Source organism: Synchytrium microbalum, assembly GCF_006535985.1.
Source record: "Synchytrium microbalum strain JEL517 chromosome Unknown SmJEL517_scf0051, whole genome shotgun sequence".
NCBI classification, from domain to species: Eukaryota; Fungi; Chytridiomycota; class Chytridiomycetes; order Synchytriales; family Synchytriaceae; genus Synchytrium; species Synchytrium microbalum.
In genome coordinates this window covers 135468-151694 of record NW_022158400.1, presented here as the reverse complement: position 1 = coordinate 151694, position 16227 = coordinate 135468, and the positions used below count along the sequence as shown (strand labels likewise).

The following is a 16227-nucleotide window of genomic DNA, read 5'->3' as shown; positions in this document are numbered from 1 at the left end:
TTGGCAGTGGAACTTTGACTTGTGAGGCCTTACAATTTGAATATTTTTAGCAAGGACCACTATACAAGCACTATGGTTGTTTGCCTTTTACTACTACTCCAACTATTTGCACCCTTCACCAAAATATCAACAACATTCCTCCTACAGTTGAGGTTGCCAGTAATCAACACAGTGTTCCAAACGAAAATCATCAAGATTTCGTGGCTTTATCTGCTTTTGAAACCTCACGGAAAGACCTCATAAGCTATGGGACCATTTGGTGGCATCCCCGTGGCCATTCTGGTCATTTCCGGACTCTGTTTGAAGCGTAGAGTGTATCCATCCTCAGGCGTAACCATGTATCGTGATATTGTGATATTGATACAAGTTCCCCGAAGCCTCGTTCATTAGTAACATCAATACGTAGAGTTTGACGTTCATCAATTTGATAGCCGTACATTGCCAATTTAGTTTGATTAGCTTCATTGACTATTGAATAATTTACAAAACAAAGCCCTTTGTTGCGATCTCCTTGTTGAAATCCTGTAACTGGCATACAAATCAATATGATGGTTCTAGCATGTGTTTTTGACAAGATTGACAGTCGACAAACACTGCAACCACAAAATAGCGACGAGGACAGCTCCATATCTCGAGACCCAATTGAGACACAAAACGAACTAACAATCTCTGAGATACATCTTGCTGTTTCAAATTTATACACAATTGTTCAAAAAACTGCAGAACAAAAAATATACATTTTATGCAGTCGGGTTACCACCCCGTTTCTTGAGCTTATGCAAATCAAACGTTGCAAACGTAGTTGTTGCTCCACCCCCACTATTGCCTCCACCACTATTACCATTATTGCCTGCATTAGCTACATCGTTTATTGCAGGTGTCGAAGCAACAGTTTCATTCGTTGGTGCTGCTGTTGATGATGATGCTTCTGCAGAGCCGTTACTACTATCTACTGCTGGTGCTGCGGCTTGTGCTGCTACTGTTATTTTGGGAGTTGGATGATCTGTACGTGGCGTGACAGCGTTTGGAAGGCCTTCATTAAACGTTTTAAGGTCTACAGAAGATACCCAAGCACCCCACGGATGACTCTGACTTCCAGGAAGAGCTCCAGCTTCAAGCAAAACAGCAGCTATTTCATCTTCTTTCACTAGCTGTACATCTACATCACCTAACTTCAGGCCCTCTTTTCCAGACCGAGTTGACAACGGTTTCAACCACTTGGTTTTTCCTCTCAACTTCATGCACGACCATGTAGCTTCTGCAATTGGTGTAACTGCTAAATCAGACTTTTCAGCAGAGGTAGCTACTCGTCGGCTCAGAGATGGGTACTTGTCTAGAAATTGCCTGCCAGACGGGAGACCTAGAAACAACCCTACTTGCAAGTCAACCATATATCGGGTGTTGGGTTCATCTGGGAGAATTACAGAGTATAAGGGAAGACAGTGTTTATGTTCATATTCTTCGAGAGCTGCTGCATCTATTAGCTCTGAGGGCCGCGAGAAGTAGGCGTCTGGGCATATCGTTGATGAAGACAGACTACTCTGGGAGTCATCCTTGGCTAGATGAACTCCATTGGGAGTCGGTCCACTGGCTGCAGGTTTGGATCGGCCTGGAGCGACTGGAGGAAGCGTGGATTCACCACCAGCACGCTGATACCCTGATACAGTCAGCCAACTCTTTTTGGGCTTCTTCTTTATAACAGGGAGGTCTAAATTTTTCACAGGAAATAATCAGTACATTGTGTTCAACCAGACTTTGACAACTTTCCTGAAAGACGCAGTTGAATTACCTTCTATAACAGGTTCTGGGGGAGGTGGTGGTGCTGCTGCTGGTTTTAGTGCTGCGACTACAGATGGCTTCCTTTCACTAGCAATTGGCTTCTTTACTTTCTTAATTTGGGATTCGTCATCATCTTCACCAAACAATTCCTTCATATCCACATCCATTTTATTTGAGTCTTTGGGAGCTACTTTCTTTGGCTTTTTCTCATCTTCAACACGCCTTCTTTTAGGACTTGGGTCTCTCTTCTTCTTACGATCCGTTCCATCGGCTGCCGGCTTTTGGCGAGGTGGAGATGAAGACCGTTCTCGTTTCTCTTTTTTAACTACAAAACAAAAACAATGGTTAGGATGCGAACACAAAAAAACATGTCAAAACAACAAGATTAATATGCGAACACAAACAAGTATGTCAAAACAACAGGCATAAACCACAGCAAGCTTATTACCTTTACGATCATCAGCAACTTTCGGTTTCTTTCCCTTTAAGTCTGGAGACCTTGATCTCTCACGACGTTTGCCCAGAGTATCATCCTTAGACTTTGATATAGATTTGGATGCTTCAGGTTTCGATGGTTTGGAAGGCTTCTTGGGCGGTCTACCTACAGGTCTCTTTGCCGAGTTACTACTCTTGCTTTCTTTATGACCTTTAGATGAGGTTGACATTGTAGCATCTTCATCATCACCTTCATCATCACTATCAATATCGCTACTAGAGCTACTAGAATATCGTGTCGAAGACGAAGAGGACTCTCGAGTTCTGGAAGCCTTTGAGCGACCTCGTTCTTCACTAATCTTGACTCGTCTGCGTTCATCTTGACTAGACTCGGCGTCATCTTCATCTTTACGACCACGACTTTGCAATTGCTGTTGCGGTGATGGTGCTGGCTTTGCAGTCTCTCCCAACTGCTGGAGAAGCATCTGGAATTTACGTTCCTCTCGCTTTGACTCGAACCCACCACGAGGTGGGTCTAAACCACCCCAAGCAAAATAATTATTCTGATTAGCTGATACTGATGACCCATTACCATTTGAAGGAGCAATACTTGTAGAAGAATCAGATGCAATAGAGGAGCGACGAGAGTGACGATGATGTGTATTCTTCTTCAAAGGCCGAGGCTTGGATTGAGCCGTACCTGAATCTGATGCTTCCTGTTTTGGCTGTAGACTAGCACTGCGACGTATGGAATCTCCAGATTGATGTTCTACTACTATTTGAGCTCGGAATAAAGGCTTTATATATGGCTTCCATGATTCTGGATCACGATCCAGCATTTCCTTGATGGTATGCATTGCGGTCCATTCTGCATCACTTGTTATCTGACCATCAATCAAATCTCGAGGCGTCTTGCCATCGTGATTTGTCAGGACAGCATTACCTCCGTGTTTGAGGATTGATTCAACTACTTCGGTATAGCCATTGACTACCGCAACATGCAGAGGAGTATCTCCAGTATTACTCGCAGCATTCGGGTTGGCTCCATACTTGAGCAATTCAGTGACAACTTCCTTTTCACCGTCATTGGCAGCTTCATGCAGAGGAGTGTTGCCGGCATAGTCCACTGAAGCTACATCCGATCCATATTTTATGCAATTCTTGAACAGTACCATATCACCAGAAGCAGCTGCTTTATGTAATAATGTTCTTCCAGTGTCATCCTTTTCTGATACTTTGGGAAGCCATTCCTCCCAGGCGTCCAAAACACTACGTAGAGCATCCGACGCTTCTACTAAGTCACGAGGCAATTTTCCAGCATTATTGGCTGTAGTCATAGAAGCACCATGAGCTAGAAGAATGTCGACAACTTTGGAATGTCGATTTTCTACAGCATCGTGTAGAGGAGTATCACCACCAGATCCCAAAGAGTTTGGATCAGCACCATATCGAATCAGGAGTGAGACGACCTTGTCATGGCCATTTAAACATGCTTCGTGTAATGGTGACCATCCAGCGTGATCTCTTATATTTATATCAGCGCCAGCATTTATCAGAATCAGACAAGTGTCTGCGTCTCCAAGTTCTGCATATTTATGTATATGGGTTCGGCCGGCCCTATCTATAGTGTTGATGGCAGAATACGGGACTATTTTATTACCTAGACGGATGCCAGCCTTGGGATCCCGGCTCTGGACCGGTGGATAACGAGGCGGTGATGACCCTGGACCTTTTGCTGATGATGACGATGGAGGTGGCGGTATGGGCTCACTTTTGGGTGCTGGCACTGAGGGAGGAGAAGCTACAGGCCCAGATGGTGTTGTGGGTACGCTACGTTTAATTGATTCACCACGGATGGGCGATGTCGGTGCTGTAGATGGTTTGGGACTTGTTTGGCGACTGTTTTTACGACTATTGCCTCCACCAGGAGGACGTCCACGTGGCCTTTTCTCTGCAATATCTGAAGTAATTATACTTGGTGGTGTATTTTTAGCCTTGTCGGAAGATGTTGATCTCGGCGGTGATGATGATGTTCCTGCTTGCTTTTGAGCTTCAAATTTCTGAAGCATTTCAATCTGGGCTCGTACATAATCGTCCTTTGCTTTCCTCTTGCTTATACCACTAGCAGATTTTCGTCTGGCAGACGAGGTTCCACCCTCTTCTTCTTGACTATCATTACTGGGATTATCATTATTGTTGTCGTCTTCATTGTTACTATACTGATCATCAGCTGGTGATTCTGTTCGGTTTGATGATTCATGACCTTTTGACTTGCGACTCGAGGGTCTACCCCGAGATTCCTGATGTGCAGAAACATCAGCATCATCTGTGGGTAGTGGTGGTGAATCTCTAGACACTGTCTGGCCAGATTCGTCAATGTCGTTCTGAGTGGCATCTATCATTTCGGTATCTACGACAGCTCCAGTATTACTAGGCCTTTTACGTTTTCGAGATGACTTGTTTTCACCGTTGGATACCTCAGACATTCGATTTGATGATTTCGTTGAAGAGGCTATAGATGGTGCAGGAGATCCTCTATGAGATCTGGATTGTGATCGTGACCTTGATCGTGATTTACTTTTACGTCGTGAGGAACCTTCTAAATAATCTTCATCGTTTGGATCATCAACCTTGATTTTAGACTGTATTAGATACCGCATGGTTTCTCTCTCTTCCTGATCGTCGTGATCACGATCATGATATGGCGGTGAGTGAGGTGCGTCAGGAATATCATTGCCGTTCACTAGATTTCGACGCAACTTTTGCCTAATTGGTTTTTAGTGATTTGTGCGTGTCAGAGGTAGTTTTTAATTTCAGAGCAAAAAAAATATTATAACACAGGCCAATCACGTACTTTGATTTCCATACTTCGGGACTACTTCCATGAATCGGCACTTCATACTCTACAACAGGAGGTCGTTTCTGTACAGCTGGAGTATGATGCGAAGCAATGTCATGATTTTCAGCGACTGACAGTGGTGGATTATGTTGATATGATTCGCTGGCCAATTCCGATTGCTGATTCGATTTATATACAGCAGCAGAGTAAGGATCGGGTATCGGGGAGACGGCACGATGATGTTTAGTTTGGTCGTCGTCGTTGGGATACATTTGTTTGCCGTTTCCCATTCCAGTAACCCGAGGAGGCGATACAGGATGAGGTACTAGATTTGGGGTGGATTCATTGGATAGAGAAGTCTGTGGCTGCAATGGCTCCTCCATCTTGTCATATGCTATAAGTGAATAAGTGAGCTTCATTAATGATGGCCCAATTTGATGCCCTTTGAATAATAGAATGGCAAAGAAGGAGGCAGTAGAATGATGGATTATTATGCCAAGATGACGACTATCACTGCCCTTCCTCCTGTCTTGCATACGTCCAATAATGAAAGCATCTAAAAACAACTTACCACTTATGTTCAAAACATGCAAGATTGATGCAGGATTCAATTAGAAGCAATTATTGCTTTAAGCCAATGCGCACTAGCTTACTAAGCGGCGCTCTCGTGTTGCGTAGCAAGCAGAATTGACTGGAAAGTTTGGTTGTTTGTTGAAGTCAAAAGTGAAGCTCGAAAAGTTTGCAGGAAACCTTTGAGCGTCACGTAGAATAGTCGCGTAGCTATTGTGAGAGATCACCTATGTACTTATGTACATTTTTCCGTTAATCCTTTGTCGTCCTGTCGTTCGCTTGAAGTCACGTAGAATTTCGGAAAGCTCGTGAATATTGGCTTGCTCGACAATGGCCTCAATACTAACCTGCAAGAGGCGCGGTTACGCATCTCTGAAACTGATTCAAACTGCTTCCTTTTCAAGCTCTCGAAGTGTTGGGTACTGCAACTATTCACAAAATTGCAACGATCATGTTCCAAAGCTCACAGTCCTGACTCTTTCTATTTCCTATAGACAAACTTGGGCCCTTATTGCTCCAGACTACAAAGATTCTCTTGCCGTACGTCATAACTGCGTGCTTCGCGCTATATTGCACTCTGGTCACATTGGACGACATTCCAGACATTGACACAAAACTTCCCGTAGAAACGAATGGCTGTTAGAGAACAGCACCTACATCGTGCCAAGACAGACACGAATCTCATACTGGGAGGCGCGATGCTAGACAAGCAGGACGGCAATATGACTGGATCGTTGCTCGTCTTTGACGCACCAACAAAGTACGTGCCTGTGTATTGTTTAATTTGAACTTGACTGATCCAATGTCGGCTCGATGTCTAGGGAAGCTGCTGAAAGATTCGTGAAAGAAGATCCTTATATAGGTGGCCAAGTGTGGGATCGGGAGAAGTACCAGCTCATTCCAATAAAGGTTGCTATTCTAAACAAGAAGTAGTATCAATTGTGTCAATAGATTGCAGAAACCCCCCGTTTTGGTCACGGATCTATATAGTGTCTATATGAGATAAGTTACATGGGTTTCCTTGCTAAATTCGTTCAGGCCTTCTCGACTTTATACTCGACATTCATCACCGAAACTGGCTCGTTCGATTTCTCATCATATTCAGTCCACTCATTATCCTAGCAACGGTTTTTGCGTCAGCTTCAGTTCAAATTAATGGAGAAACAATGTACAAGTACTTACCATAGTCACATCATCAAAGACTTGTCCAGACTTTGATTTAGCAGTCAATGGATCCTTAACAAATCGAAAAGTCAGTAAGGCAAAAAAGCTGCCATGACAAAACACGAGCATATACCTCACACCTCCAAGTCACAGGCTCAATCCCTCGACTCTCTATCTTCACCATACACTTCCATGCATTCCCATCTTCATCAGATGTCTCATATGTTCCAATGAATTCTATACTAGCTGTCCCTTCCACACGACAAAAGGGACATTTGGCGACTAGATTACATTCGCCTCTTGAATTTGGAATGGCAAGTACTTCCTAGATTGGAGATTGCGAGATCATGTTTCAGAGCGAGAGAAGGATCGGTGGTATCTAATGAGCTTACTGAACTACACATGGTAACATAGTTTGGATATTCTTCGCGACATTTCTGACATTTCCACTAAGAGAGCAGAAACGATCAGCGACGAGGATACCATGCAGGATGAAATATGCAATCAGATCATTCTTCCAAACCTTGATGTGCCAGTTGTAGTCGTCTGGAACTTCGGGACTGACAGACTCTAGGTTTTCGAGCTCGGCACGTAACATCAGAGAGTATTTCTACATTGAAGTAGCTGAAGGTAGCTTAATTCTTGGCTTTCAATGTACTGTAAGCTTACCGGCATAGTGTCTTTACGTTCACGCGAAGTTGCGAGAGCACAGCCAAAAAGTGGATTTTAGAATGCACAAATATGTTAAGAACCTGGAAGGTGTCTTTCTCGAAACCTCCAACATAGATCAAAGATATTCATGTATTTCTCAAACGTAAAATGTCCAAGCAAATCATCATCATATCAACAAAGATAATAATACAGACCTCAACTTGTTGACCGCCCGTTAGCATAATCCCCCCTTCCTTTCAGAACCGTTGCAGCACAAAATTAATTTCCTCAACCATAGTAGGTGGTCGAGCCTCACTTTCAGCAACAGCAGCCGATATGACTCGTAAAGCATACACGTTCGTGCCCTCCTTCAATTCAGCTTTGAATTCATACATTCCAGAGCTAGGCTCCATCTCTTGTGCAGACGGCCCAAATATCTTTACTTCACCACCATTTGCACTCATGTCCTTGAATGCCATACGAAGCGACCTCATCTGATCTGGATAGTTGTTTGGACAGTGTACCTGAATAGTTACCGACGAGATTGAGTGTGACACAGCTAATGAACGGCCTGAAGTTGCATGCAGCAGATACGGCGGTGATTGTCGGGGAAGGTTTACGGATAATCGTGAAGGATCGGGATTCGAAAAGATTCGAATTTTGGCAATCAGTGGGGTTTTAGCTTTAAAAATGACATGTTAAACAGAGCGATGACTGGCGTTGTCGATTCTGATCAAATACTCGGGCACTTACGTGGTTGATACGTGTTGGCGATAATGTTACTAAATGGCAATCCTGTATAATATTGATTGACTCGTCCCAAATCTACCTCTAACAAATGGAAAGATGATCGATCAGCTCCCTGAAGGAACTACTGGCTTTTGCAATCAAATACTATCATTGATAGTGAACACTAATATTTTACCATGACGACCTGCAGACGGAATCGGACCATCATCCATTTCCTCAGAGCCAGCTCTAGTAGCACGACCAGAACCACCTTTCTTACCACCAGAAGCAGCAATTCGATTTTGCTGTTTTATAGATGTACTAACAGGCGGTGGTGCGATAGTAGGTGAAGGACCAGCTGACAAAGGTGCAGATCCACCTCTTCCTTGTACAGTAGAATTTCTGGGAAGTGACGGCCTTTGAGATGCAGATCCTGGAGTTGCGTATTGTTGACCTGGTTTACTTGACGTTGAGCCAGAAAAGTCTTCATCGTCGTCGTACTTCATTCGCTGAGGAGGGCGCTCTGTTTCATCAGAGTCAGTTTGCTTCTTCCTCTTTTTGCTTTTATTTGAATCTTCATAATCTCCGTCCTATCGGGTTATAGAGCATCATATCAGATCAAGCAGTTCAAGCGATATTTAACTCGCACGCAAAAAATCCATCAAATTTTAATAGTTACCGTCAAAACTCCACGCCATTTGGGATTTGTTGGATCAGATACTAAATCAAACGCGACTTGACCCTTGGTGTTTTTCGCAAAGCGATTGGCTCCATGTCGTTCAATGAGTCGTCGACAGAACTCTATATGCCCATTCCAAGCAGCCCAAGCTAACGGTCTCTAACAACAGGAATAGGAAATCAGCACAGGAGAGCAAAAAATAAACAAGGCCGACATCTGAATCCATACTTACTCCTTCATACCAAGTATCAGTGATTTCCACATTGGCGCCATACTTTATCAATAAATCAGCAGCTTCCGTACGACCATTACTAGCCACAACTGACATGAGAGGCCAAGTAAATCGGTCATTGCCTTGTTGGGTCTCTTGATAACAGTTTGGATCTACGCCCAATCTCAAGATGGAGTCCAACTTTCTCACGTCGCCTCGTTGAGCTGCCTGGAAGAGTTGCTTCGACTCTGAATAATGGAAATTGAGGTAAGTGGACGAAAATATTACTTGAACAGGTTCTAACGCACACACCTTCAACAGTAGGAGGTCTCTTTGGTCCATTATACGATTCGGAAGACTCGTCGTCTCTTTCTGGCTTTGTTGGTTTTAAGGTAATTTTCAACGATTTGCCCATCTTAATTAAAGGACCGAATTCCTTGTTGGTGAATTTCTAAGTAGGATTTTGATGTCAGAATATGAATAGCGGGATGCAGAAAACACGACTTTTTTGCAAACCAAACCTGTAGATTCTGAGCATCAGTATACACTTCAGATCCAGGTAAATTAAACGACATTGCATTCTTCCACATTAAATCAAAATCGGTCTTGATTTCATCAAAGGATGTGTATTCGCCACCGTCGAGTTTTTGTTCAATGGTGACCAGCGCTATAGGTTGCTTGATGAAATCATAGTAGCCTTCGACTTCATCGGGATCGACCATTTCATGGAATAATGCAGAAATGACTCGACCACTAGTAGCGTTGTAATTGGTTAGTATTCGGATCCCATATGTTTGACATCAAATACAAGGAATGATACATACGTATTGTCCTTGATAGTCTTGACCTTTTCAATAATCTGTCTGCACTTTTGAATTAATTCATCAGGTGATTCCGCGACATTATTGCCAAATGACGATCGCTGTTGCTGTCGTCGAGCATTGTTATTGATGTCGTCAGTGCCATCACCAGCAGCATCCGAATAATTACGTCGTTGATTCTGTCCTGTTCTAGAGACTTTGGCAGATGCTTCATCGTCTTCACTGTCCATCTCCTGCTGTGAATGTGACGACTTGTTTCTTGGCCTGAAGGAGCGTGAGCCGTCCGCGATGGTCCTCGCTATTTGTTCATCTGTCATATGAGACATATGCGACATCTCTGCAAGATACTCTAAAATTGCCAGCTATGTTACTGCCTCCTTCTTCTTTCTCGACTCCAAAGTTTTGAATCGCGACTGGAGCACCGAACACCGAACATGACCATTGATGAGGACAATAGGAATATTTATTTAATTACACGTGATAATTATCAATGCGACCACCTAGTTTGCCTACTTTGATATTTTGACTTGAAATGTCAACTGTGGCAATATAGTAACTTCGGCAATCACCACACTAGCAACTCCTAAATTAGCCAGTGCGCCTCGTATCAGTCCACATGGAAATGCGAGATACTATCACGATTATTGTTAGCAATCGCGTATGCGTGAATGCGGATCTTGGCTCAAACAAATCACGCTAACAAACGTACTGGAAAGGCTTGCCTACTGGCATCAACACCAGTACCATCTGTTGACATTCTTGAAAACCATCTAAAATTATTATCTGACAAGACATACACGCCCTAATTTGATGTCGAAGCGTCAGTTTGTTGTTACTCCTCAATACACCAAATAGGTGGGTTACCCGATGATTTGTTTTCAGATTATCAATCTGCTTCTTGAATATTGCAATCCAAAAGTCTTTACATATGAATTTGACTGCATCCAGATTATCAATAAAGCGTGGCCGATCTTTCGTAAACCTGTGGTGAGGTCCAAGTCAAAACAGAGTGCCAATACAAACAGTATCAAAGTCAAATCACAATTTGCAATACCTTTCAGCCATAGCGAGTCCAACACGATACCCTATCGACTCGAGCTTGAAATATACAGCTTCACGATCATTTTCAATTTCGGAAGGGGATTGATGGAATGTTTCAACCATTCCCATGAACAAGAAATCAAAGATCGACTCGGCAACTAGTCGATTTGATGTTGATGGAGTACTGCCAGTTGATATTAACACTGGTATATCTGGCGAAGCTTGGGATGAGGGAGCTGAGGGTAGTTGTTGGAGGCTTGCGTTGCTGCTTGCCATGGCTAGCTATATCTACGTATTTGAAAGTAATTAATATTAAGGCTCTAATCTCGTTACTTTCTTCTAACGAACTCACCAACAATGAATTCCTTGAAATTTGTGTACTAGTCGATCTTAGATGTTTCTTTTTGAGGTATAGAAGCACTGAACCGCTGATCACGAATGGAAGACTGAATTACATATTAAGCGCGACACCAACAGGTTTATGCCACGCCAGCTATAGTGCTATTGTAAAAACATCAAAAAAAACAACACTTTGCCACTTGTTTGGAGTTTTTACGCAGGGGCGGCCGTATTTCCCGATAAACGAGATGTATTACAAATGATTTATCAGTACTTTTCGGTGTTTCTCTCTAATTTTTCAGAGGCTTTCTTACGTCCAAATCAATGTGTAGGCGCCCTGCGCCAACCACAACACAACCACCGATGTAACTATGCCAGATCTTCTCAACCTGCTGCTTGATGGTTTGAGAATGGAATGTACGGTCCCGTTCTCGCTTAAATGTTTAGAATAAGTTTAAAAAACAGAACAGCCACCACCTCTTGACGGAAACTCATCATCATACCTAGCACTTGGAATTGCACAAGCACTTGAAACTGGAGTATAGCTTGTTGCTGAAGGAGTCTCCAGATATGTCGGCGTAGCAGTAGGAGTTGGTAGTGGCGTCCAACCGAGCGGGTCTACGTTGCTTGGCGATTCCATAGCTGGTGGCGAAGGAGTTGAGATAGGGCTCGAAACGACCTGCAATCCACCAAGGAGAAATGTCAAAACGGAACCCGAGAATCAAAAGTCACATGCTCGGACGTTGCTTGCCGATTCCATTGCAGTTGAACTTGGTTGAGTACTGGTAGACGGTGAGGCAGCGATTTGCAGTGGAGAGACCGTCGGGCTAGCTCCAACAGAAGCAGAAACAGCCGGAACGCCTAATACCAAGGTGTGTTGAATAACCGAGACAATTTCAATCCCCAGAAAAATAGAGCGGAACGGCGTTCGTGTTTTTTACATACCTGGACTGGCATCAATTTTTCGCTCAGGAGCAAAAGTTGCAGGAGGCGGATTTAAATTTGCGACTGACGAATTAGGCTATGTCATTGAAAGTAGTTATCAGTTTTATAGGATTCAATTATCAGTCCATCAAACATAATGGATATAACTACTCACGCCACTAGCACCCAGGCATCGTACAGCGCCGACTTGAATTGTCGTAATGAATATTATCATATTGACCAATAGCCACTAGAAATTGAAATCGGTTCTGATCATATTAAATTCTGAATCCAAAACAGTGCAGACGAAGCCGAATTTCTCACCACCACGACCACTGTTGATGAAAGAGGCATAGTGCTGGATTTTTCACTTGGTTTATTGTCTGATCTAGTTTCTGGTTGCGAGCACTAGTATACTTTGTTCGGAGGTTGCATTTGCAATTAATGTAAACAAAAAACACAAGGCTTTGTTTGTTCTAGTTCGGGCGGCGACTCATCAAACTACCTCGAACAAGTGGTTTCTTGAATGCAGTTTAGGTCCATTCTTTCAATACGTGCACATAGCGTAGATGCACACAGCATAGGGCCAAAGTATAAGCGTCCCAACGTCAAGGAAATCTTGATGTACTAACCCCCAGGAAAAGGAAGCCCAGCCTTCGAATAGATGTAAAGATGACCATATGGTGATTCTGAAGAGTTGGCATCATGTTACAGCCAGAATATGTCGTTTCCACAGCTCATCGTGACTTCTGAGAATTTGTAGTTGAAATTGACAATTTGGTTACTTTGGCAGGATCAGGTCGTAGATGGAGAGGAGGCAAACGGAACTGAACATGAGACATGTTTTGCACTGCTACTGGCCCTTGACAACAAGTGGTTGCTGGCCAAGTGGCTCCTGCACAAGCTTTACCAATGCTAGCCTTCATTACTGGTAGCGTTGTGGATATCGAGATGGTACTATGCATGACAATGGAGATACCAATGTTCAATGACAAGTAATCACACAATCCTTTACCTCGTTTCGTCAAAATCACGCAGAGATGTTCGAAAGCAAGTACATTGAAAGCTCATCAATGGTACTGTAGTTAGATCTACTAAATGAGGCGCGTCAATACCGGAACTAATTTGCTCTTTCTCCTTTCTCAAAAACAACCTCACGCAAAAGTTGACACATGCAAATCTCTAGGAGTTCATTAGTTCTTTCAACAACACTTACCAAGTCTTTTCCCCAAGGAGGAAGGTACCATGGACCTAGTCAACAATGCAGAATGCGGGCCAGGCAATGACTTGATGCAGTTCTCAAAGCAGTTCGACAGAGACCGCTCTATGCACCAGGCAAGTAAAAACAATGACGAAACTCATTGCAATCGACTTGAAAAACATAGAACGCAAACAAGACGGGCAACGCTAGATCATTTCTCCACATGCAAATATCTTATTTGCTTCTCTATTACCGCATTACCGCTAACAAAATGTATCAAAACCTAGGATCGATTTGGTGTCGCAGAAGACGGTGCAGGCCCAAGTGGTCTATCATTACGAGAACGGCCTCTAGCTCCTGAAATGGCCCGAGAACGTCAAGTAAGATCCCATTTGAGCGCTTCGCATACTGCTCTATACTAACTTGAAGCTTTCACAGTTGGCTGACGAATTCTTTGCCTCAACCCACGCTCAACAAGGCCATATGCCCAACGATTTCTACAATTTCCGTGATATGAATCGAGAATTAGACTCCATGGCTCCTCCTTCTATGGCCCAGCATAATGGAGACTGGGCTGCTGACTTTGCTAAATTCAATGACGGTGGAATGGGTCAAATGCATGATCAGCACCAGTTTCGTGAATTTGAAGAGGTCTTCCAACAAGCTAGAAGTACGGCATTTTGTCTTATGCCTGTTGCAATGGAATTGTAAGTCTCACCCGCTTCAAATTCATAGCTCAAGCACATGGACAATGGGAAGATCAATTCGCTCAGTTTCAACGAGAACATCCAGGATTTCATGCGGAACATGCTGAAACAGAGGCTGCATTCGAAAAGGCTTTTGAGCAAGCTCAACGTGAGTGTTAGTGCTCAAGCTAGAAAAGAAACAGGATACTTACCAACTCACGGCATAGAATCATCCTCTTGGGAAGAAGAGTTTGCCAAAGAACAAACATCATGGGCAGACGAATTCGTCACACAACAGGCTGAAGTCAATGTAGATAGCACCGATGCTCTGTCAAAGACAGCAGGCATGCTGCTAGATATAGTCTCCACGTCAACAAACCCCAAATTCAAAGAATCCAAATTCATGGCATTCATGCAAAAGCTACGAGATCAAGAAGTAGCTATAGAAGGAAATAAAGTCGTTGAACAAACTCCTCCTGTACGAGGTGAAGCATGGGCTCAACAATTCCAGCAACAAGAGCAATCATGGGAAGACGAATTCACTACACCTGGTGCTCGTGCTTTGGCCTCATCTGATGGCTGGACGAACGAGTTTGCTAGTAGCCAGAATCGAGAAGCTAGCTGGGCTGAAGAATATGGTGAAACAGCTTTTGCAAACCCGCCAAAAGTCCGTACAGCTGAAGACTGGGCCCAGGAATTCCAAGCCGGATTGCATACTGATAGTAGTGCTCGATGGGAGGCAGAATTTGAGCAATTCAGACAGAATGCTCTAGAACGAAATGAGGCTGGTGATAATCTAGGAGAGACAGAAGATTATCAAGAGATGGAAAAGGCATTTAAAGAGTATTATGGGATGCAGGATTGGGTTCGAGAGTATAAGAATAAAGTAGCAGATGAAATATCTAGAGATCCACAAAACGAAGAATGGGATGCCATGGAAAAGAATTGGGATGAATATAATTCTCCAGCACTAGCATATAGAGCTAATGATCCTCGATATGATAACTATGAATTCATGCCCAATAATCCTTACTTGTCACGACCAGCACCATATCTTGAAAATCCACTATCACATCGTAACTTGACGGAATCGGTGCTTGCATTAGAAGCAGCTGTACAGCTTGACCCTGGAAATGCTTCGGCTTGGCATCATCTCGGGATTCGACAACAAGAGAATGAAAACGAAACAGCCGCTATAGCTGCTCTACGTCAAGCTACCCAACTAGATCCCAGTATACTCGATGCTTGGATTGGGTTGGCAGTATCGTACACAAACGAGAATTGTCGAGAAGATGCTAACGAAGCTCTTGAAGCATGGATGGCCAATTCAGACAAGTATCACATGATTATTGAGAAGGCTGGTGGTATTGGTGCTGGAGCTGGACTGATGAGTGCTGCGCAAAGACATGGACATGTAATCAACCTGTTTTTGGAGGCTGCTAGAGCCAATCCTGGTGAACATCTAGATCCAGATGTACAGATTGCTCTTGGGGTCTTGTTTAACGTATCAGAAGAATATGATAAGGCTGTTGATTGTTTTGAGGCTGCGCTTGTCAAGAGACCTCAGGTATATGGGCTGCAAGAAATCTTGATTGGTTTTCAATATGGACACCTTGTTTTGTCAACAACTTAATCACCATTCATGATGACATTCATAGGATTACTTGCTCTGGAACAAGCTTGGAGCAACACTAGCGAATAGCAACAAGACACCTCGAGCCCTTGATGCCTATTTTGCAGCTTTGGAGATCAATCCGTCGTATATCCGTGCTCGTTACAATATTGCCATTTCATGTATCCAGCTTGGAAATCACCGTGAAGCTGCCGAGCATCTCCTTGGTGCATTAGGTATTCAGCAATCCAATGCCGAGAGTCTCATGTTGGATGGAAAGGGTAAAGGACCAGCTGGCAATAATGTAATCAACATGCATAGTATAGCTAGTGATAATGTTTGGTCGACTTTGAAGATGGTTGTTGACTCGTACTGTGAGTATTTTGGCGATATGACCTTCCTTTGTTTTGCGTAAACAAATCTACCGACTTCGTTACAAATCTAATCACTTCGTTTGTTAGTGAGACGACCTGATCTAGCAGATGCTTGCGACAGGAGAGATTTGACTCTATTTCGAGGTGACTTCGACTTTTAGTATGTGGGTAT

General features: G+C 43.4%; 5 protein-coding genes across 5 annotated transcripts; 2 read left to right on the top strand and 3 right to left on the bottom strand.

Annotated features, from left to right (window-relative positions):
• Positions 1-740: 740 nt before the first annotated feature.
• Positions 741-5436, bottom strand: SmJEL517_g05523 (uncharacterized protein; the record flags this gene model as incomplete). The annotated part of the gene is made up of 4 exons (XM_031171449.1): positions 741-1708; positions 1790-2104; positions 2228-4980; positions 5069-5436. The coding sequence occupies 4 exons, from the start codon at positions 5434-5436 to the stop codon at positions 741-743; spliced, it is 4404 nt and encodes a 1467-aa protein (XP_031022593.1).
• Positions 5437-5953: 517 nt separating this feature from the next.
• On the top strand, positions 5954-6556 carry SmJEL517_g05522 (uncharacterized protein; the record flags this gene model as incomplete). The annotated part of the gene is made up of 4 exons (XM_031171448.1): positions 5954-6042; positions 6118-6163; positions 6250-6383; positions 6445-6556. The coding sequence occupies 4 exons, from the start codon at positions 5954-5956 to the stop codon at positions 6554-6556; spliced, it is 381 nt and encodes a 126-aa protein (XP_031022594.1).
• Positions 6557-7695: 1139 nt separating this feature from the next.
• On the bottom strand, positions 7696-10213 carry SmJEL517_g05521 (uncharacterized protein; the record flags this gene model as incomplete). Its single annotated transcript, XM_031171447.1, has 8 exons — positions 7696-8120; positions 8192-8269; positions 8364-8757; positions 8847-9005; positions 9079-9305; positions 9370-9508; positions 9579-9810; positions 9882-10213. 8 exons carry the CDS (start codon positions 10211-10213, stop codon positions 7696-7698), a joined length of 1986 nt encoding a protein of 661 aa, XP_031022595.1.
• A 174-nt stretch (positions 10214-10387) lies between these two features.
• Positions 10388-11195, bottom strand: SmJEL517_g05520 (uncharacterized protein; the record flags this gene model as incomplete). Its single annotated transcript, XM_031171446.1, has 4 exons — positions 10388-10510; positions 10588-10680; positions 10743-10860; positions 10933-11195. 4 exons carry the CDS (start codon positions 11193-11195, stop codon positions 10388-10390), a joined length of 597 nt encoding a protein of 198 aa, XP_031022596.1.
• Positions 11196-13222: 2027 nt separating this feature from the next.
• Positions 13223-16216, top strand: SmJEL517_g05519 (uncharacterized protein; the record flags this gene model as incomplete). Its single annotated transcript, XM_031171445.1, has 7 exons — positions 13223-13258; positions 13671-13763; positions 13822-14053; positions 14119-14238; positions 14297-15636; positions 15728-16055; positions 16143-16216. The coding sequence occupies 7 exons, from the start codon at positions 13223-13225 to the stop codon at positions 16214-16216; spliced, it is 2223 nt and encodes a 740-aa protein (XP_031022580.1).
• Between the last annotated feature and the right edge of the window lie 11 nt (positions 16217-16227).